Source organism: Mus musculus, chromosome 19 (genome assembly GCF_000001635.26).
Source record: "Mus musculus strain C57BL/6J chromosome 19, GRCm38.p6 C57BL/6J".
NCBI lineage: Eukaryota > Metazoa > Chordata > Mammalia > Rodentia > Muridae > Mus > Mus musculus.
The window spans coordinates 52,975,633-52,998,615 of NC_000085.6; the positions used below are offsets into that span (position 1 = coordinate 52,975,633).

The following is a 22,983-nucleotide window of genomic DNA, read 5'->3' on the forward strand; positions in this document are numbered from 1 at the left end:
AAGCACCAAGACCCAGCCAGGGCATACTAGAGAGGTTCTACAGTCGCTGCCCAGGGACAGTTTACACCATAAGCCATGTACCACAGCTGACACGCACTGAGACCAGCCCAGTGTGATCTCTGTTCCCATCATACTACGCGCGAGGCTCACCTGAGCCAGCGCTCCAGTCCAGGTTGTTAAGTGAGCTCTCCTCTCCTCCTGCCTACAATCTCGGACTGCGTACACTGAGCTTTCAAGGGACATTGAGTGGCAGCCATGTGACAGTCCCTGTGTCAGAAGAGATCTCCTGGGGTCCTCCTAGGGTCCCACAGAGTTTCTGTAATTCACCTCTTTCCAGACCTGCCGGGAGTCTCTGCTCACTCCAAAGAACCACACTGCCACCTGCTGGCAAAACACGTAGGTGCCTGAGAGGCTAGGAAATTCCCAGTGTCTGTCTCTCTTTGGGCATGACATCTTGACCCGGGAAGGTTTACCCTATACACTGCGGGAAAACAGCGCCCTGTTCACTTTGGCTTTCCTGCACCTCCTGGGCTTTCTTCTCTTGTTGAGAAAGGTGTGGCTTCCACCACCCAACCCCGCGCTCAGGGCATTTAGTGAAGGAAAGAGCCTGGCATACAACTCATCCCTTCTCCAAGAAGACGCACTATACAACAAAACACCACAGCACAGCACACAAGGGCAGCCTTAGTCAAATGCTCTATTGCAAAGGTTTTTATGTTTGTTTCACATGTTAGTAAGTCGGGACGCAACTTGCTGTCAGGATGACGCCAGGTGAAAACCTTTGATATCTGAGAATGTCAAGAAAGCACCATTGTGCTGGTCAATAGGTAGATGGCACAGTATGTGAACTACATCTCAGTAATGCTGGAATGACATTTTTTTTTAATGTCTCAGGTTGGGTTGAAAGACATGGGTGTGGACTGGTGAGATGGCTCAGTGGTTAAGAACACCAACTGCTCTTTGGAAGGTCCTGAGTGCAAATCCCAACAACCACATGGTGGCTCACAGCCATTCGTAATGAGATCTGACACCCTCTTCTGGTGTGTCTGAAGGCAGCTACATACTATATCACATACTATAATAAATTTTTTTTAAACTTAAAAAAAAAAGACATGGGTGTGCGCAAGGCTCTAGTCCACAATAACATGATCTACAGATTATTTCCTTATTGGGGCCTCACAATCAATCAGGAGATGGGACCACTAATCTCCATAGGGAACAGGGGACTCAAAGGTTTGTGCTGCCCAATGGCACACTGTGTATGGCACGGCTCATACACAGTGAGATCTGCCCTGGAACATGTTCCGAATCGCTGCAATTCTCTCTCGCTATGCACTTGCTATGATTATCATGAAACACTTCGATCAAATTTTCTCTAGTAAGAGGAAAATAAAATTTTCTCTTTTGAGTTAAAAAATATATATATATTGGGACAGGGAGCTGGAGAGTTGGCTCAGCAGTTAAGAGCATCTGCTGCTGTTGCAGAGGATTCTGGTTTTAGCCCCCACATGGTGGCTCACAAACATCTGTGACACCAGTCCCAGGGGATCTGATGCCCTCTTCTGGTCTCCTCAGGCACCAAGCATACATGTGGTACACATACAAACATGCAAACAAAATATTCATACACTTAAAATAACAACATAAGTTTAATTTAAAAATAAATATTAGAACTGGGATTTAATAATAACAACAACACATAAATTTTCCCAGTGTGTGAAAGGCCCTAGAACTTCTCAACAATGAAAAAACATATACATATGATAGGTAGGTATATTAATGATATATAATTAACACAAGATTAGTAGGCAGGTAGATCACTAGACAGATATTGTGATATAGAAAGCAACCAAAATTCCCTTCAGTTGGTAAATGGTATAGGAACTGATATGTCTATTCACCTGAATATTATTTAGTGATTGGGGGAAAAAAAGCTACTGAGCACTTGACCATTATGCACAAAACCTTAAGTGCAATCCTTATCAAGACAGACAGAGAGACGGACTTGCAGAGATAGAGACACGAAAATTCTATCAAGTCACAGAAAGACATGGATGAACATTAAGCACATGTTGCTAATGAGAGCGTCCCATCTGAATGATCCACATGTTATACGACTCCAATTGTGTGCCATCTGGAAAAGGCAGATCTTTGGAGACAGTAAAAAGATCAGTGGTTAATTGGAGCTTGCAGGAAAGACGTTGGAGAGACTTGAATAGATGGAGCTCGGGGGATTGTTTTCAGGTAGTGAGACTATATCTGTAAGACACTGTCGTTACACCTTTATGGCACGAGGCACTTATGAAAACCCATTGAACCTTACAGAACCAAGACCAAACCTTAATGTGTGAAAATCTGAATCAATAAATTAAAAAGTCAAGGGGATGTAAGATGGGGTGCAGAATGTGACCTAACAGCCTTCAAAGGGATGAAACCATCACATCCGAATGAGAAGGGAAAAGGTTGGGTCTAAGCCTCTTCAAAACTGAAGACATGGAGTTATAAGGCAAGCATAAGAGGGTACAACCAGGGACAAAGTCACCCAGACTATCAGCCACAACACAGACACTAGAGCCAAACCATCGAGTCACATGTACGGTGAATGCAAGAGAGCCAAGCTTCCCGCCAACGGGGGAGCCAAAGGGGAAGAATCCTGACGTCAACCGCAAGCTTCACACACACACATATATACCTACACACACATACACACACATACACACACACACACGAAATGCTTAAAAACAAGGATAGGTTACACACACACCACCTACATTCAGATGCTCACAAGGTTTCAACTCCTCCTTAAAACTGGATTTTTCTCTTTTAAACATCTGGAGATGGTAGTTCCTACCAGTTGTATAATGGAAACCCGTTCCCTCCTCCATCCCTGTCCAGTCCCACCAGCACTAACTCCATGCCAGTGCAACTTTTTTTAAGCCTTTGGTCTGTTAATTTTTAGCTCAGATACCAAGCCTAAGATAAAAATGTATCCTAATAAGTTACAATAAAGCCTTTGGGACTGTCATCCCACTTTCTTGACCCACTGTTGCTGTGAAAATGTCTGATGGCAATTTTGTATTTTTTCTCATGAATGTGTTCTATGGGTATCCTGTTAAACTTCTAAAGGGCTTCTTTAAAGTCCAGCGATTACCATATTCTGTGCTATTGGACATCATTGGTTTATTTATATATTTGTATATATTTATATAGCTGTCCCTTTCAACATGTCATTTCCAACTTTAATTCTATAATCTCAGGAACGTTTGCTTGAACATTTTCAAGTATTTGTTCTGCTCCTTTCCTTTTGTTTCCTTCTTTGGAGGAACCTGTATAAATGTTATTGTCCGTCTGGGTCCCATTCTCTCTGTGTTTCTGAATCATGTGACTTTCGTGTGTTTGGTGTATGCTGGTGCATAGGCACCCACAAGGAGGACATAGACCTCAGTCTTTTAGTCAGGGTCTCTCACTAAACTCATTGGTCATCAACCATCAGGGAATCGTCTCGTCTCTGCCCCACAGGCTGGAACCGAACCGCAGGCACATCCTGCCCAGCCTCCCTTTAGGTGTGAGCTCTTCACTGACAGCTGTAGGACCTCCCCTTTTTTCTGACTTGCTACATTTCCTCCTGTCTTTTCCTGTTTGCTTAAGACACTGTCTGCTCTGCTCCTTCATTCTCGGATCCTTGTGAGCCTGTGGCTCTGAAATGTTTGCCATCTCCTGTTCGGGTCTATCCTCGGCAGTATCTCCTGTTTATTTTTTCAGGTCTCTTTGCTGAGGGGCTTTGCCAGGCTGGTTTCCAGGGTTCTGGCTGCAGCAGCTCCTGCCTCTCTCCCACATAAACCCACACACCGAAGTAATGTGCAACTGTTTCTTGTTTTGATCACACCTCTCAAAACAGCTCTTGGAGACCAAGCTCCCTGTCTGTTTCCAGGCTGCCTGAGCACCCGGCCGCCTCCTCCATCTTCCTCCACCACCTCTGGAGAGAACAGCAGTGCTCCTCCTCTCGGACAGCACCTCTGTTTGCTCTAAATCTTATTCCTCCCTGCCTTTCAGTTTTGCTATTCCAGCCTCTCTGTTTCTATAGCGATTTGGACTCAAGACTATGGCAAAAGTCAGAACCTACATTTTTAACTCTCGGTCCTGTGAATTTCTTGGTTTTTTTTTTGGGGGGGGGGGTTATATTTGATTTGGGTTTCTGCTCAAGTCCCGGGGTGAGCTGGCCAGCACCCCAGTGTCCCGAGAGAAAACCACACCTGATGCAAACTGCAAGAGGTTTTATTATCAGCTAGCTGAGGACGAAGTCCCTCCACCTTGTAGGGCAGGGGAGTTTGACCTCGAGCGGTGACAGTAGGGGGCTTTTAACAGCTAGCTGAGGAGTTGGGAGGAGAGTTTGTTTTTGCTTGGTTTGCTTTTGTGGGTTTTTTGGGTGTTTGGTTTGGTTTGGTTTGGTTTGGTTTGGTTTGGTTTGGTTTGGTTTGGTTTGGTTTGAAGACAGAATCATTCTACACAATCCTGGCTGTCCTGGAACTCACAATGTAGACCAAACTGGCCTCGAACTCACCAAGGTCACCTGCCTTTGCCTCCCCAGAGCTGAGATTAAAGATGTACGCCACCACACCCCACTTTGCTATGACTTTCTTAATGTCCTATTCTGACTAGCTAGTGACCACAGCATGGGCCTTAGAACTACCAATCAGATGCTGAGGATGGTGCTCAGTTGGTAGAGTTTGCTGTTACTGTAAGACCCCCCGAAGCTGGGCCTCCGATCAAGTCTCGGGATGAGCTGGCCAGCATCCCAGTATCCCAAGAGAAAACCACACCTGATGCAAACTGCAAGAGGTTTTATTATCAGCTAGCTGAGAACGAAGTCCCTCTGCCATGCAGGGCAGGGGAGTTCGACCCCAAGCAGTGACAGTAGGGGGCTTTTAACAGCTAGCTGAGGAATTGAGAGGAGTTGGGAGGAGATGGGAAGAGTTCTTCTCTTCCGGGTGTCCTTGGTGTAATTTACAAGGCAGGAGTGGGGAGTGGGTTCTTTCTGAATTTTTATCTCCGTGTCCTCAGCACAGGAAGGCAGGCATCTCTGGTTGTACAGTATAGAAACAAAAAGGCTTTTTGCTGGCTATAGAGAACAAAGAGCTTCTTTCTAGCTGTATTTTTAGAGATCAGGGAAAACAAGCTTGGGGAACGTCCAGGGGCTTTACCTTCCAGGGAGAAACGCTCTAAGTCGGGGTCTCACATTACAAACATGAGAACCTGAGTTCGAGTTTCCAAGACTCACATAAAAAGCCAGGCATGGCAGCACATCCCTGTACTGAGAAGTGGGCACAGTAGACCACCCAGTCTAGCTGAATCTGTGAGGTCCAGGCTCAAGGAGACCCTGTCTCAAAGATGACTGTGGAAGATTATAGAGGTCATCAGACAACGGCCACTGGCTTCCACAGAACACACCTATACATACACATGAGCGCGCGCGTGCGCACACACAATAGAAACTGTCACATAAGAGTTCTTCCAGAACCAGTACTAACCTCCCCAGATGCAAAGTGCTCAAACATGGAGAAAGGCTGAGTCTCTAGGTCACCAGTAGGATGAACTCTCCAAACCACCACCTGCCTCCAAGTCACTTACACAGCCCAGAGTTTGTCCAGTGAGAAACAACTGAAGGTTGTTGCTTGACAGTTAAATACCAGCCAAGCTCCTGGACCAGAGATCATGGGAGGGGGGAGAGGGCTGTCTCTCAGGTGCAAGCATCACAGAAGCGCCAGATTGAAAAGCACCCCAGAGGCCACACACCCCCACCCCCCACCCAGGAGGTGTCCAATACAGAAGCCCTGCACCGGCACCAACCCTACATCTTCACTACCTTGTACATAAACCTTTACCAGAGAGCAGAGCAGGCAAAATAGAGAAATGAGCCAGGTTCCTTGGGAGTTCCATAGTGTAGCAATAATGCTGTTTTTCCACTCAACATCTAACTCTTATTTAAACTGATTCTGTTCTTCTACACTTTCTCTCTCAACCACCCTCTCTCAAGCTCTGGCACGTAGAGGTGTACCCAGTGCCGCCTTTATGGAACTGTCTTACCTACTCTAGGTCTCATAGGCTTAATACTAAGACAACAGCGCAGGCAGGAGGCTCCAGGCACCTGGCACCTGTCAGTATGGCTGAGACCAATTAAGTCAAACTGCTCTGAGGCTGCCTTGGGAAGCGACAGGCTTAACAGCCTGATGCGGGGATGGTGGGGTTGCCGTCGCACATGAGTTATGGTCTGTTTAAACTTGGAATCAACTGTGACTCACGGTTCCCATTTCTGTGGATAAGGAAGCTTTCAGGGTATCAGGAGACGACAGTCAGAGTCCTAAGGGTACATATGCCTCCTGCCTTCCTTCCAGAGGGATGACGGATGAGAAACAAGCCTAATCTGTTCTATCCTTCGGGGAGAAAATTCTCCTCTAAGACTCACTTTATGGCACATATTAGAAATACGATCAAGATCAAGCGTGGGGAAAAGACAGTTAAGAGTTCATCTTCAGAGGATCAAAATGTATCCTGCTATCCCTTGGCAAGCATCGCTTCTCTACTTTTCTGACCTTGTTACAAAATAACCTGAGGAGCAGATCTTGCTCCCACCACATGGCAGGTTAGAATGGAGAACTCTTATGGAAACAAAGTAGACAGTGCAGGCTAGCTTGTCCTACTCCCGGCTCACTCTTCTAGTAAACCCTGCCCTTGCTACCACCTTGCTTTGAGGAACTGCGAGTGTGCTTCTATTTGTTCACCTGTCAAAGCCAGCCGAATTAAAAGCAGTTTAATAGCGAGAGACTTGTGGGATGATAAGTAGGGAACACTGAGATCCTGCCTTCTCCCCTACATAACACCTGAATAGCACAATCCATCCGATCCTTGGCCTGCTGTGAAGGTAAAACGGAATCAGCAATAAGAAGAGGAAGGAGGCCCCAAGGAGAAGCCCTGAACTCAACCTCCAAGGAAAGGGGCAAAAAACACGCAAGGAGATGGAAAGTCTGATGCTTTCAAAGGAAGAAAATATACAGAAAAAAAGCTAACATAGATGTGGATGGCTGGTCTACAAGCTGCCTTCAAAACGAAGACCTTATGGATGCTAGGAGAGCTCAAGGAAATGTGTAGAAAGTCAAGAACGTGCTGGAACAAAATGCAAACAGCAACACAGAAACCATAAAGAAAAACAAATCCTGGAGCTGAAAGTCGTAGTAGCTAAATGAAAGTTGACTAGTGGGATTTAAAGCTGAATTTGAGCAGACAGGAAGGGAAAGGAGATGGACTCAGCAAGTCTGAGGAACGGAAAGAGGAACCTACTGAACGCCATCCATCCTGGAAGACAGCAGCGGAGGGAATACCTGAAGAAATCCCCCAACTTAATGAAAGACATTAATATAAATCTAAGCTTAGTAATCTAATCTAAGAAGTTAGTAAATTCCAGGAAGGTTCGCTCTCACTACAGCACGTTATCATCGAACTTTCCAAAACTTGTCTTTCCAAAGATACCTGAAATCAGTGAAAAATTGACTTATCAGCTATGAGGAACCTTCAGTAAGATTAGTAAGGAGAAATGTCTGAAGCCAGCAGGCAGTAGGCCAACATATCCTAAATACTAAAAGAAAAGACACCCAGCAAAGCTGTGCTTTAAAAGTAGAGGAGAAACTAAGGCATCCCCAGGCTTAGAGACAGAGAGGGAGGGAGAGGGAGGGAAAGAGAGAGGGAGATGGAGGGAGGAAGAGGGAGGGGGAGGGAGGGGGAGGGAGAAGGAAGGAGGGAGAGGGAGCGAGAGGGAGAGGGAGGGAGAGGGAGGAGGAGGGAGAGGGAGGGAGAGGGAGGGGGAGGGGGAGGGAGAGGGAGGAAGAGGGAGAGGGAAGGGGTGGGGGGGACGACTGAAGGGACCCTGAAGATAAAATGAAAGGACAGGAAAGCAACCAGATGCCATAGGAAAAATTGAAGAACTGGTGAGGTGCAGCACGGGCAACTGTAAAAGCTGGTGTCACTGTAACAATAGTCTGATTTCACCTTTTTTCTACATTACTTAGACTATGTGTTTTGTTTTGTTTTGTTTTGTTTTGTTTTGTTTTGTTTTAAATTATCCATCTAATGCACATATGAACTCAAGAGACTGTGGCTGCATGCACAGGGCCTGCACTGCTTCAAGCCAGATGAGATCACAGCACCTGCCGGGGACCAGCTTCCTTGCTTCTTTCTTGGTTCCTCTGAGGTAGTGGAGGGGAAGAGCATCAGTGGGGACAAGAGAACAATGTGAGGAATGCAGAAGGAAAGAGGGAAAAAGAAGCTGCAGACAGAGCAGAAGGAGCAGGCAGCTTCTCCTTACCATGGGAAGGAACAGGTCTTTTCTTAACAGCAAGGGAGACTTAGTCTTACTTAAGAGGACAAAGCTTTCTTCTTAGACTTGGGTCTAATTCATTTAGCAATAAAAGGGTAGAAGCTTTTTCTTTCTCTATGCAGTAAAGATTGGAGCTAATTTCTCATTCTGCATATTGTTCTAATTTTTTAAGTTGCCTTTTAATTTCTGAATCATTCTGCTCTGCATTCTCCTTGTTTGTTTTTGTTTTGTTGTTTTTTGGTTTTGTTCTTGTTTTTGTTTTTCTCTGTATAGCCCTGGCTGTCCTGGAATTCACTCTGTAGTCCAGGCTGACCTTGAACTCAGAAATCCACCTACCTCTGCCTCCCAAGTGCTGGGATTAAAAGCATGCGCCACCACTACCTGGCTTGCACTCTCCTTTTAATCTTGCTCTCTCCTCCTGCTCTGATGTAACAATGCTCTTGCTCCCAATGCTATACTTTCCAATGTAATGTTTCCTAGTCTTTTGTACCTTTTCTAGAGTAATCACATTTTTTTCAAACCTTTATTTTACAAAAGTTCACTCTAAGTTCAAACATATATTCACGTCATTACTTGAATAAGAAGTATACAAGAGAAAATGGTTACATGCACAGCCATTGAGTAATTATCTGGCTAAACATTATCTGTCACTAACACAACAGGCTCATTGAAAGTTAAAAACCGTAATTCTTGTGACTAAGTTATTAGTGAAGTTTCATATAGATAAACCCAGCCAATATTGTATCTTCCAGTCCTTGTACCTACAGTAAATCCTTAGTTCCTTTGTTAAGACCTTTGGCTAATGGTTTTACAACCTCTTGGAATGTGCTCTAAGTTGTAGATGCCAGCTTGCTATCTCAGAAGCAATTAACTGGTGACACTAGGAGAATGGTAGAGTTATCACTGCAGTTTTGATTATCAGAAAGGACTTGTTAACACTTGTGGTGGCGCACGCCTTTAATTCCAGCACTTGGGAGGCAGAGGCAGGCAAATTTCTGAGTTTGAAGCCAGCCTGGTCTACAGAGTGAGTCCCAGGACATCCAGGGCTACACTGAAAAACCCTGTCTCGAAAAAAATGAAAAAAGAAAAAAAGAAAGGAGTTGATAGCAGTCCTATTATAAAAGAACTTAATAATTACTAATTTTAGGAATTTTTTATAGGATCATCATCAATTAAGAAAACATCTATCTATACAGCATCATTGTTCTGCAGAGATCTGCTCAAAAGGGTGGGCTAATACCTAGTAACTGTCATATAGATTTAATAACAAGAAAAAGCATATTGTAACAGGAATCTTTCCTAAAATGTAATCTTCTCAGCCTTGCCTAGAGAAGCAAACTCATCATAGCCCATCTCAGGAAGATCGCCTGCTAGGTTTTAGCTTCTCCTGGAGGGCTCTTGGCAAGCACCAAGAGGAGCAAGTGGACTTTTGCTCCCCTCCCCTCACCCTCCACCCAGGGAGCTATCTGCGAGTGACACCCACTGGGAAAGGAAAATTCAGCATCCTCCAATGGAGTCAACCACTCCAGGGAAGGCCTGATGCCCAGGAGTGTTGGGAGCCGCCCCCACATTCGCCGTTACAAGATGGCGCTGACATCCTGTGTTCTAAGTGGTAAACAAATAATCTGCGCATGTGCCAAGGGTATCTTATGACTACTTGTGCTCTGCCTTCCCCGTGACGTCAACTCGGCCGATGGGCTGCAGCCAATCAAGGAGTGACACGTCCGAGGCGAAGGAGAATGCTCCTTAAGAGGGACGGGGTTTTCGTTTTCTCTCTCTCTTGCTTTTTCGCTCTCTTGCTTCTCTCTCTCTTGCTTCGCTCTCTTGCTTCTCTCTCTTGCTTCTCTCTCTTGCTTTTTCGCTCTCTTGCTTCTTGCTCTCTTTCCCTGAAGATGTAAGAATAAAGCTTTGCCGCAGAAGATTCTGGTCTGTGGTGTTCTTCCTGGCCGGTCGTGAGAACGCGTCGAATAACAATTGGTGCCGAATTCCGGGACGAGAAAAAAAAACTCGGGACTGGCGCAAGGAGGATCCCTCATTCCGGAACCAGAACTGCGGATCACGTTTATAAAGGTTCCCGTAACACAGACTGTTGAGAAGGATTCAACTGCCGAATTCAGAACTCATCAGCTGGGGAACGACGGTGATAAAGGTTCCCGTAACACAGACTGTTGAGAAGGATTCAACTGCCGAATTCAGAACTCATCAGCTGGGGAACGACGGTGATAAAGTGTTCCCATAAAACAGACTGTTGAGAAGGATTCAACTGCCGAATTCAGAACTCATCAGCTGGGGAACGGAAGTGAGAAATGGCTTTACCAGGTATGTTTGGCCTTGAACTTTTTCTAGTGTTAGGAGCCCTTTTGTTCCTTTTCACATGTTATATAGTGCTTAAGGCAGGGCTAAAAATTCTAGAGGAAATTCAGGACAAGCTATCAGAAGTAAAGCGGGGAGAGAAAGTAGGAGCAAAAAGAAAATGTAGTATACAAACTAAGTATACAGGCCTTTCCAAGGGTCTTGAACCCGAGGAAAAGTTAAGGTTAGGTAGGAATACCTGGAGAGAGATTAGAAGAAAAAGAGGAAAAAGGGAAAAGAAGAAAGATCAATTAGCGGAGGTCTCTAGGAGAAGGAGCCTGTGCTCTGAAGAAACAGACTGGGAGAAAAAAGCGGCTCATTATGAAAGAAAAGGATACCAGCCGCCAAGTAAAGTGCTAACTAGTCATTTAAGGAAAAAGCCAAAAGCGGCTGGCGAAGGCCAGTTTGCTAATTGGCCTCAGGGCAATCGGCTACCAGGTGCACTCCCGCCCTATGCGGAGTCCCCGCCCTGCGTAGTGCGTCAGCCCGTAGTGCGTCAGCAATGCGCAGAGAGGCAGTGCGCAGAAAGGCAGTGCGCAGACTCATTCATTCCCCGAGAGGAACAAAGGAAAATACAACAGGCATTTCCAGTCTTTGAAGGAGCCGAGGGTGGGCGTGTCCACGCTTCGGTAGAATATGTGCAGATTAAATATGGAATCAATGCTAATTTTACCTTGGTGCAGTTAGACAGGCTTGCCAGCATGGCACTAACTCCTGCCGACTGGCAAATGATTGCAAAAGCCGCTCTCCCTAGTATGGCCAAATATGTGGAATGGCGAGCTCTGTGGCAGGAGGCGGCACAGGCGCAGGCCCGAGCAAACGCTGCTGCTTTAACTCCAGAGCAGAGAGATTGGACTTTTGACTTGTTAACGGGTCAGAGAGCTTATTCTGCTAAACCTGATAAGAGGTATCAATGGAAGGTCTTACCACAGGGGATGTCCAATAGTCCTACAATGTGCCAGCTTTATATACAAAAAGCTCTTTTGCCAGTGAGGGAACAATTCCCCTCTTTAATTTTGCTCCTTTACATGGATGACATCCTCCTGTGCCATAAAGACCTTACCATGCTACAAAAGGCATATCCTTTTCTACTTAAAACTTTAAGTCAGTGGGGTTTACAGATAGCCACAGAAAAGGTCCAAATTTCTGATACAGGACAATTCTTGGGCTCTGTGGTGTCCCCAGATAAGATTGTGCCCCAAAAGGTAGAGATAAGAAGAGATCACCTCCATACCTTAAATGATTTTCAAAAGCTGTTGGGAGATATTAATTGGCTCAGACCTTTTTTAAAGATTCCTTCCACTGAGTTAAGGCCTTTGTTTAGTATTTTAGAAGGAGATCCTCATATCTCCTCCCCTAGGACTCTTACTCTAGCTGCTAACCAGGCCTTACAAAAAGTGGAAAAAGCCTTACAGAATGCACAATTACAACGTATTGAGGATTCGCAGCCTTTCAGTTTGTGTGTCTTTAAGACAGCACAATTGCCAACTGCAGTTTTGTGGCAAAATGGGCCATTGTTGTGGATCCATCCAAACGTATCCCCAGCTAAAATAATAGATTGGTATCCTGATGCAATTGCACAGCTTGCCCTTAAAGGTCTAAAAGCAGCAATCACCCACTTTGGGCAAAGTCCATATCTTTTAATTGTACCTTATACCGCTGCACAGGTTCAAACCTTGGCAGCCACATCTAATGATTGGGCAGTTTTAGTTACCTCCTTTTCAGGAAAAATAGATAACCATTATCCAAAACATCCAATCTTACAGTTTGCCCAAAATCAATCTGTTGTGTTTCCACAAATAACAGTAAGAAACCCACTTAAAAATGGGATTGTGGTATATACTGATGGATCAAAAACTGGCATAGGTGCCTATGTGGCTAATGGTAAAGTGGTATCCAAACAGTATAATGAAAATTCACTTCAAGTGGTAGAATGTTTAGTGGTCTTAGAAGTTTTAAAAACCTTTTTAAAACCCCTTAATATTGTGTCAGATTCCTATTATGTGGTTAATGCAGTAAATCTTTTAGAAGTGGCTGGAGTGATTAAGCCTTCCAGTAGAGTTGCCAATATTTTTCAGCAGATACAATTAGTTTTGTTATCTAGAAGATCTCCTGTTTATATTACTCATGTTAGAGCCCATTCAGGCCTACCTGGCCCCATGGCTCTGGGAAATGATTTGGCAGATAAGGCCACTAAAGTGGTGGCTGCTGCCCTATCATCCCCGGTAGAGGCTGCAAGAAATTTTCATAACAATTTTCATGTGACGGCTGAAACATTACGCAGTCGTTTCTCCTTGACAAGAAAAGAAGCCCGTGACATTGTTACTCAATGTCAAAGCTGCTGTGAGTTCTTGCCAGTTCCTCATGTGGGAATTAACCCACGCGGTATTCGACCTCTACAGGTCTGGCAAATGGATGTTACACATGTTTCTTCCTTTGGAAAACTTCAATATCTCCATGTGTCCATTGACACATGTTCTGGCATCATGTTTGCCTCTCCGTTAACCGGAGAAAAGGCCTCACATGTGATTCAACATTGCCTTGAGGCATGGAGTGCTTGGGGGAAACCCAGACTCCTTAAGACTGATAATGGACCAGCTTATACGTCTCAAAAATTCCAACAGTTCTGCCGTCAGATGGACGTGACCCACCTGACTGGACTTCCATACAACCCTCAAGGACAGGGTATTGTTGAGCGTGCGCATCGCACCCTCAAAGCCTATCTTATAAAACAGAAGAGGGGAACTTTTGAGGAGACTGTACCCCGAGCACCAAGAGTGTCGGTGTCTTTGGCACTCTTTACACTCAATTTTTTAAATATTGATGCTCATGGCCATACTGCGGCTGAACGTCATTGTTCAGAGCCAGATAGGCCCAATGAGATGGTTAAATGGAAAAATGTTCTTGATAATAAATGGTATGGCCCGGATCCTATCTTGATAAGATCCAGGGGAGCTATCTGTGTTTTCCCACAGAATGAAGACAACCCATTTTGGGTACCAGAAAGACTCACCCGAAAAATCCAGACTGACCAAGGGAATACTAATGTCCCTCGTCTTGGTGATGTCCAGGGCGTCAATAATAAAGAGAGAGCAGCGTTGGGGGATAATGTCGACATTTCCACTCCCAATGACGGTGATGTATAATGCTCAAGTATTCTCCTGCTTTTTTACCACTAACTGGGAACTGGGTTTGGCCTTAATTCAGACAGCCTTGGTTCTGTCTGGACAGGTCCAGATGACTGACACCATTAACACTTTGTCAGCCTCAGTGACTACAGTCATAGATAAACAGGCCTCAGCTAATGTCAAGATACAGGGAGGTCTCATGCTGGTTAATCAACTCATAGATCTTGTCCAGATACAACTAGATGTATTATGACAAATAACTCAGCAGGGATGTGAACAAAAGTTTCCGGGATTGTGTGTTATTTCCATTCAGTATGTTAAATTTACTAGGGCAGCTAATTTGTCAAAAAGTCTTTTTCAGTATATGTTACAGAATTGGATGGCTGAATTTGAACAGACCCTTCGAGGCTTGCCATCATTCAGGTCAACTCCACGCGCTTGGACCTGTCCCTGACCAAAGGATTACCCAATTGGATCTCCTCAGCATTTTCTTTCTTTAAAAAATGGGTGGGATTAATATTATTTGGAGATACACTTTGCTGTGGATTAGTGTTGCTTCTTTGATTGGTCTGTAAGCTTAAGGCCTAAACTAGGAGAGACAAGGTGGTTATTGCCCAGGCGCTTGCAGGACTAGAACATGGAGCTCCCCCTGATATATGGTTATCTATGCTTAGGCAATAGGTCGCTGGCCACTCAGCTCTTATATCCCATGAGGCTAGACTCATTGCACGGGATAGAGTGAGTGTGCTTCAGCAGCCCGAGAGAGTTGCAAGGCTAAGCACTGCAATGGAAAGGCTCTGCGGCATATATGAGCCTATTCTAGGGAGACATGTCATCTTTCATGAAGGTTCAGTGTCCTAGTTCCCTTCCCCCAGGCAAAACGACACGGGAGCAGGTCAGGGTTGCTCTGGGTAAAAGCCTGTAAGCCTAAGAGCTAATCCTGTACATGGCTCCTTTACCTACACACTGGGGATTTGACCTCTATCTCCACTCTCATTAATATGGGTGGCCTATTTGCTCTTATTAAAAGAAAAAGGGGGAGATGTTGGGAGCCGCCCCCACATTCGCCGTTACAAGATGGCGCTGACATCCTGTGTTCTAAGTGGTAAACAAATAATCTGCGCATGTGCCAAGGGTATCTTATGACTACTTGTGCTCTGCCTTCCCCGTGACGTCAACTCGGCCGATGGGCTGCAGCCAATCAAGGAGTGACACGTCCGAGGCGAAGGAGAATGCTCCTTAAGAGGGACGGGGTTTTCGTTTTCTCTCTCTCTTGCTTTTTCGCTCTCTTGCTTCTCTCTCTCTTGCTTCGCTCTCTTGCTTCTCTCTCTTGCTTCTCTCTCTTGCTTTTTCGCTCTCTTGCTTCTTGCTCTCTTTCCCTGAAGATGTAAGAATAAAGCTTTGCCGCAGAAGATTCTGGTCTGTGGTGTTCTTCCTGGCCGGTCGTGAGAACGCGTCTAATAACACAGGAGCCTCTGGCCAACACAGAACAAACTCAATGATATCCTGTAGACTTTCAGCATCATTTTGCTTTGTTTGGGCTTTTTTTTTTTTTAACTTACTGTTCTTTTGTTTGCTTGCCATCTTTGTGGTTTGTTTGTTTGTTTGTAGGGGGAGAGAGGGGGTGTTTTGTGTTTCTTGACCAGCAGCCTAACTTACTAGGACACGGCACCTCGGAGAAAGAGGCAGACAAAGCAGAGCCGAGTTTTGATGGTTTTATTCACTGATCATAGGAGGGTCTCATGAACATCAAGGTGACCGTGACTGAGGTCCTAGCACCTGGAACGAGACCATCGCGGAGCAGTCAGTGTTGGCCATCCCTGGCCAGAGGGCTTGGGGTGTCTCCCCCTTGTCAAGTCTTCGGCTTCGTGGGGCCCCTCCTTCTGGTGTAGCAGTTTTATTCCTGGCTCATTCTCAACAATTAAAAATTCATAAAAGACTGTTTGCAAGAAAATATCAAAGTAGGTAAGAAGAGTTTCAGCTCTTCTTAGTGTCTAAAAGTAAAAAGAGGAGTCGGGGAGGAGGAGGAGGTGAGGAGAGAGAAGTCAGGGGTCTGCCTTGTGTCCTCCTTCCCCCAGAGCATCCTACGAAAAACCAACGCCAGGCGACATCAATGCTGCCTGGAGACAGGCTCTGTCTCTCTGATGAGCCACTCGAGAGCTTCCTGGCGGCCCTGGCTCTGCAGCTCCTTCCCAACCACGTCCCTGCAGGTCTGGTGGTAGCTGTTGAGCCAGTCACACTGCAGGGGAAGAAAGAAGGACGCCACGCTGTTATGGAAGCTACACAGTGAGGCCAACAGTGAGGGGACCCAGGTGCCACCGTCACAGCTGAGAGGAAAGATGCGCACGCCACCTCGTCCTTTTGCTCCTGGATCCCCGATGTCTGCTACCCTGGGGAAATCCCCTAGCGATTTCATTCTTGGCTCATTCTTAACAATTCAAGCTTCATAAAAGACTGTTTGCAAGAAAATGTCCCAGTGGGTAAGAAGAGTGTCAGTTCTTAGTGTCTAAAAGGAAAAAGGGGCCTCGGGGAGGAGGAGGGGAGGAGAGAGAAGGCTGCGTTTCACCAGAAGTGGCTGAAGGGTGCAGCGTGCCAACATGAACTAGCAGTGACTGGGAGGGAACCAAAAATAACCGGGAGGCAAGCAAGGCTCTGGGCTTCCCCAGGCGCAGGGCTCCTCACTGGACACCTGGAAGGCACACCCACTGGTAATTACAAGAGAAGGGGTCATCACTAAGCTAAGAGCGCCTTACCAAGCCACGTGGACTCATTCCCTTATCCCTGAACGACCTTAGGATAGTGGCCATCCTAATGATGGTTGCAGAGACGCCTGCTGAGACGCTCCGCTTCCTGCCCTGCATCCACTAAAGCTGAGTGAATGATGATCAGCCAAGCCCAGCTAGCCCTGATGGGAACTATTGCCTAGAGTGAGCGAGCATGGCCTATGGTTCTTTATGGCAGGGTTGGAAACAAGCTAGACTGATAGCCCCTTGTGGAATATGCTACCACACCCGCAACCCCCTCCAAAAAAAAAAAAATTTTTTTAAAGGATTAAAGAGTAGATGCTGACAGAACTTGGTGCCTGGGTACTGATAAGCCCAGACCCAGTATTAAAAGGTCTGTGACAGGTACAAAGGGAGTGGTGGGAGAGGGGAAATAAAATGGCATGAGGAGTGGAGTCCACAGAATAGACTTGACCACGTACCTAATGGACCCAGACTGACAAGCCCTCTGGTCTGGCTGTGGCAACTGAGAAACAAGCTATTCGGGGAGGCTGTGTTATTACAAAGGAGCTAGCTTCGGGGAACAGTCTACAGCAGGTACCTGAGAGAGCCCACCTGAGAGACCAAGATAAACCAAAGATAGACATATGGGCTACAGCTGTCAACAGGCTCTGACAGAGCTGGGGCCCAGGTGCTGACTGTTAACAGCAAACGTCCCTGCCTCACGCTGGAGAAGCGACAATGGCCATGAGGAGAGGTAGTGAGGTCATACACGTTAAAACCAGTGAAGCACTGTGTGTCTGTGTCAGCAGCAACCACACAGAGAGCTGTATGGCTGTCAGCAGTGGATGCAGTTTAGTAGTGAGGGTGATTGGCCTCTAGTAACCTTGGGACCCAGGGGACATTCCCAAGGCCCAATTGGATGAGAAGTGAGAGAGGAAGGATACTGCAGACTGACTCCGGAGGCCCCATGGCCCTGATGTCTGCAAGGGACCACATTCACATCAGACTATGGTCCTCTGCTGCCATCTGGTGACAAAAGGTAGACCCACTCAAACAACCCGGAAAGGGACGGAGCACCAAGAACAGACTGAGGAAAGTCCAATGAGCGGGTATTTACAAGTCAATGGACCAACCCTGTAGTGTACTATTACCATTCCTTCAGGAAAATGCAGTGTCCCGGCCTACAGAGCGCTGTGTTATAAAGGGACCTTGCTAAAACTGTGAGAATGTCCGCTGCCTGGTGTGTCAAACACTGCCTCCTACCATCCATGGAAACTTAGCTTATGGCCCAAAGAGTGGTCCAAATAAGTCTTTAGCGGGGCTTGTGTCATCGGACTTGTGTCATCGGGTGGGTTGTGAGTCTGGTTAGCAACTGTTCCAGGAAAACCCAGCTCTGCTTAACTTCCCCTGAATCCCATGTGGTCAGGATGACTGCATAACCTACGTACCTGGTCAAAAACTATAGCTTTGGGCTTTCAAGAGTCCCTTGATAAGGGCCTGGAGGTGGCCAAAGGACAAGAGGCATAGGGCCCCTGTGGGGCACAGGTTTTTAAATAGATGGCTCTCAGAGCAGTGTGTGCTCATGCACCCTGGCACTCACAGCATCAGTCTGGTAGGGGAAAGGGCTCCTGCGCTGCCGACAGGAGTCTTTCCACTGAAGAGATACACTGGACACCAAGCTGCTGCTAGGCTGAGCATCCTGTTCTAAATCTGTATACAATGTGAACAAAGCGGGATCGCCGGGCCCTTTTAGTGTCCTATAAACAAACGCTGGCTGAGCCATGGGCACCAATGATCAGACACAGGTGCCCAAGCACACAGGAAAGCTAAACAGGAGCTGGATGGATGTTCTCCGTGACCCACATGTTAAATGATAGGCGGCTTCTAGCTGGGTGAGTCCCACTCTACAGCCCCTGGAGAGCACCTGAGCCTCAGGTTCCCTCCTCTTCAGCGCCAGGAAGGATACCATGAAGGCCCCAGTGAAGATCAGTTGTGTATCCACAGGGGACGGGCGGGCCAGCGGCAGCTTACCTCAGGGACAAACTGCCTTATTCCCAAAGTGTCTCTTGGTGCTCTTCCTGCCTCGGACCCCCATCAGTCACTTGCTTTTCCCTGGGACTTCTGTGTTGCCCCGTGTCCCAGTTTCCAGCTTCCCAGATTAAAACCCACTTTGTCTCTGTCTGCCTGATTATTCCTGTTCTTTCTGGGTCCTAGTTTCTTCCCTGACCTTGACCACCTGCCTGGCTCTTTGGTCGTTACTCCACCTACTTTGGCCTGTCACTTTATCCAGCCTTGAGATCTGGAGGACTCACTGTAGCAAGCAAGGGCTTGATGCCACTAACCCTGCGAGCCTGGTCAGTGAACACTGCTGTGCCTCAGAGACCACAGCAGTAACAGACAGACTGGGAGCACCTCACTCGTCTGTGCCCTCTGAACACATGACAGACTCTGCTTCTTGCCTCCTTAATGCTTCCTGCAACACAAGAAAACAATCTGGTACCTGCAGTGGCCAAGAGGCCTGGCTCTTTGTGGGGCAGACAAGTGGACCCATGCTAAAGAGGACTATAACGCTTTGATTCTGAAACACGGCCCGTAAGTTCCCGCTCGGAGTGTCTGTCTCCAGTGGCATTAACTTGAGTCTATGGAATCTTTAGGAGGTGGTGCCTACTCACTGATAGGAGCTGACCACTATGGGCAGGTCTTCAAAGGTCTGATCCCTGCTTCTAGACCCTCTCAACTGCTTCCTGGTCCACTGGCATAAAAATCTCTGTCTCACATCTTGATGCTCACAGAGCTGTTCTTCCATGCCCTCCCTGCAAAGACGGTCTGAAACCTCCTGAAGTGCAGCCAAAGCACCCCATTCCCTGTAGGTTGTTTCTGTCAGCCCTCGTGGACACGAGTGGCTGATACATTTCCTCGGTGCACCTAAGCAAGAGTGCAGTTCTCTCTCTTGAAGAGCAATGGCCTTCTGTGCCTACCCATGAGTCCTTGGGCCCTACAGCCAATGGAACAGGGAGAGCTACCTCTGCTAAGACAGCACGTGCAAGAATGGCTAGTCCCAGGGGAGACTTCAGAAGGAGGTGACCTCTGAATGGTCCCAGGGGAGACTTCAGAAGGAGGTGGCCTCTGAACGGAACTGTGGGAATGGACCAGGGGATAGTCTCCACCCCTTATTAATATTTCCTCCAAACTTCCACCCAAGATTCCCCATTACCTCTTTATCTGTAAGAGCATTCACATCTATCATTTTGGTCTGGATGGGAACCAAAGTTAGAGGTTCAAAGGTCAGGCTTCCTCGGTTGTTGAAATTATACTGTAGGAGAAGAGAGGAAACAGCAGATTACACTCCCCGTCATCACAGGGGATGGCTGAGTTCCGCTACCACGGCTGGCGCCCCTCAGGGAAGTGTGTAAGTGGGGCCTGACCAGCAGTCACCAGGTACCATCTTCAGACTAGGAGCCCAAGTGCAGCAGGCGCCACTTCCCACCCACTGCTGCGAGCCCCCTCGGAATTGCCAGGATCCAGCAAGCAGTGGTGCTCAGTGCTCCCTCCGACAGCTCCACAGAGCTAATGTTTGCTGCGACGGAGCGGTGGGAACAAGACATGAGGGCGTCTGGACTTGGGGAGTCTCTGATTTGAGTCTGTAAGATTCTACTGGGGTATAAACCTATGAGGTCACATTTGCCAAGCTTTTTGGTTTTCTGTGTGTAGGAGGACAGCTCTCTACCATGTGGGCCCTAGGGATCACACTTGGGTGCCTATACCCACGCAGCGCAAACCTCAGGCTCTTCCATTCACTGGGATTTTTTATTTTTCTGTATTAGATAGTGCTGTAGATGGAACTTAGGCCCTTGCTGTGCCTAGCCAGGATGCTACCACTGAGCTACATCGTCCGTCCCTTTCCGGTTTTACAAAGGAAGAAGCATCTAGTAAAATCCCTGTATGGGGGGAAGGAAGCCCCATTTTGGCCCCGCCATGGCTCAACAGCATTCGTAGCCCCATAATAACAGTAGGAAATTTTAAAGCAAACGTGAACACTCACCTTGGTTTTTGCTGGGACCACCAGAACAACATTCTCAATGCGGATCCCAAACGCCCCGTCTTCGTAATACCCTGGCTCTAAAACAAACAACTCAAAGTGAGAGGCAGCCCACAGACCCACAGAAGCAGCACACCAGAGATAATACCAGCCGGGATGGCCACCGCAGAGACAACACCCCCAGCCACCCACAAGGAAGAAGAGAGAGGGGCTGCCCTCTCCTATCTTCACCCACTTAACCCCTCCTACAGGCATCAGGTTCTAAGGTTCTGAAAACTAACCATGAGGCAGAATACAACAATGGGGATCTACTTCACGGTGCACACTGTGTGCCACAGGACACAGTGAGGTAGAGCTCAGAGGTCTGCTTACAAACACTGAATAATATAACACAGCAGAACATGATATGTCTAGTATGACCCTGTTCACAAAGAAAATGTCTACACATACAAAAGACCATTTATTACTATTATTATTATTATTATTATCCAGACTTTACTCTTTCTAAAATGAGCCCAAATCACTCTCATAGTTGAAAAAGGTTGTCATTTTAAAATGACAGGAGAGGGAAGTTATTGCCAATTTCCTTTAAAATAACTGAAAAATTATAAACAACAAAAAACTGCCCTCTGCCCTCTGCCAACGGACACCTACCATCAGTGACGATCATGCCCGCTTCCAAGGGCTCATCGGAGAATGTTTTATAACTGATGCCACAGGGCCCCTCGTGAACATTCAAAAAGGACCCAACGCCATGTCCTGTTCCATGCAGGTAATCCAGACCAGAATCCCACAAGGCTGACCGGGCAAAGGAGTCCAGAAGGTGGCCTGAAAGACAAAGGGCCGCTTGGTATTCACACAGCACTTTAGAGATTAGGTGTATTAGGTCTGGCTTCAGAGGGTCAAACAGAAACCAAAAGGCAAAAGTTACTCAAGAGTTTGGAGTTAAGCCCAGCACAAGGAAGAACTTTCTAACAGAAAATACAAGAACCCAGTCAGAGCTCAGTCTTAATTCTCACGAGCGGGTTAAGAGATGGACCACTTGCAGATGAGGGATGCAGTGGGTGACACAGCTCTTAAGGTTGCAGAATTGCAAGCATTCTCACACAGACACGTAGGCGTGAAAGATGGGAAGACCTTGTCTAAGGGTGATGAGTGCCCACCCATCTGTCAGAGTCAAGGCCTGAGTCTTGCAACTTGCAGTCCAATGCCCCATCCATCAGCACTCAGAGCAGAATCCATCCCAAGTCAGGATTCCAATAACATAAACCCAACAATGGCCATCCAAGGAGGAGCTGGCCCCGCCCCATAGCTGAAGGAGGCTACCCTAACTTCTACTGCAGCCCTGAGGCCTTTGAGCCCAATTTACCCCAACATGTGTCAAGCACTTCTGTTAGTGGCCAGAACTGCCACTAAAAACCATCCTAAGCCTAGCTCTTGAGTCACAGGGACTTGGGGGCTGGAGGGTGGGGTAGAGGCGGACTCACTCCATGAGTATCCTGCATATCCTAGCTGGGCCAGAACTGAACTAACACTGACAAATCAAAATGAAGGATAAACATTTTTCCACCCAAACTTGGATACGGTGGAACTCTGAGCCTGTCATGTTACAGAATGAAGCGCCTTACCTTTGGTTCCCGTCGGGAAAACAGCTGCGCTCACAGCTATGTGGCCTTTCAGTACGTATGTGAAGCATTCCTGCCAAAGAAAAGCCAGAAGTCGGTTGCAGGAGACAGGTATTCAAACCCTACGGTCTTCCAGCACTTTAGAGCAGCCTGACTGCTAATGTGTCTACTAGAACTACAGAAAACATCAGAGTGACGTTTAAAAAAAGAAAAAAAATTAAAAACACTTCAACAGCTCACCCACAGATAACTGCCAGAAAATCTTTTAAATTTAAAGCAGTAGCAGAAAGGTAATCGACCAGGCCTTCACTTCTGTCAAGAAGATGAGGAGGCCAGGGAACATTTACATCACCCCACACACCCTGTATCAACCTCCACAACGGGCGCTTGAGCGCCATGCCAGCCACCTTCCATAGGCAGCCAGGCCTCGGCATCTGGTCTCCACACCTCCACACCACCATGCTATCGGCACAGTTAGCTTAGACAAGGCTGAGGGCTTGCCAGAGGGGCGAGAAAGGGCCGAGCCCTGTGCTTGACCCCAGCAAATGGACCCTACACCCAAAGCCCAGAATCTTGCAGGTAGGGGTGTCTGCAAAGGGCAAGGGCAAGCCACCAGGACCAAGCAAGCTACCCAGCGCATCTTGTAAAACCCTTCTCCCTCAGACAGACAGCGCTCAGAGCCTCTGCCTGTGCTGGCTAAGGAGACTGACTGATCTCCAGGCTCTTGGCTTACAGCCTCATGTGC

At 47.0% G+C, this 22,983-nt stretch overlaps 1 protein-coding gene across 6 annotated transcripts in view; it reads right to left on the reverse strand.

Annotated features, from left to right (window-relative positions):
- The window catches only part of Xpnpep1 (X-prolyl aminopeptidase (aminopeptidase P) 1, soluble), a 107,384-nt gene that overhangs the window by 44,354 nt on the left and 40,047 nt on the right, over positions 1-22,983 (reverse strand). For 2 of the 6 annotated variants that reach the window (XM_011247159.2, XM_017318075.2), the window contains 5 exons: positions 22,242-22,311; positions 21,268-21,441; positions 20,617-20,693; positions 19,789-19,887; positions 15,549-16,087 (listed from right to left, as the gene is read on the reverse strand). In XM_011247159.2, the coding sequence (XP_011245461.1) occupies positions 15,959-16,087; positions 19,789-19,887; positions 20,617-20,693; positions 21,268-21,441; positions 22,242-22,311 (549 nt within the window). In that variant the 3' untranslated portion in view covers positions 15,549-15,958. Of the gene's footprint in view, positions 1-15,547; positions 16,088-19,788; positions 19,888-20,616; positions 20,694-21,267; positions 21,442-22,241; positions 22,312-22,983 lie in introns of those variants that run through there. The other 4 variants (XM_011247158.3, XM_030250761.1, NM_133216.3 and 1 more) reach the window with 3 other exon arrangements.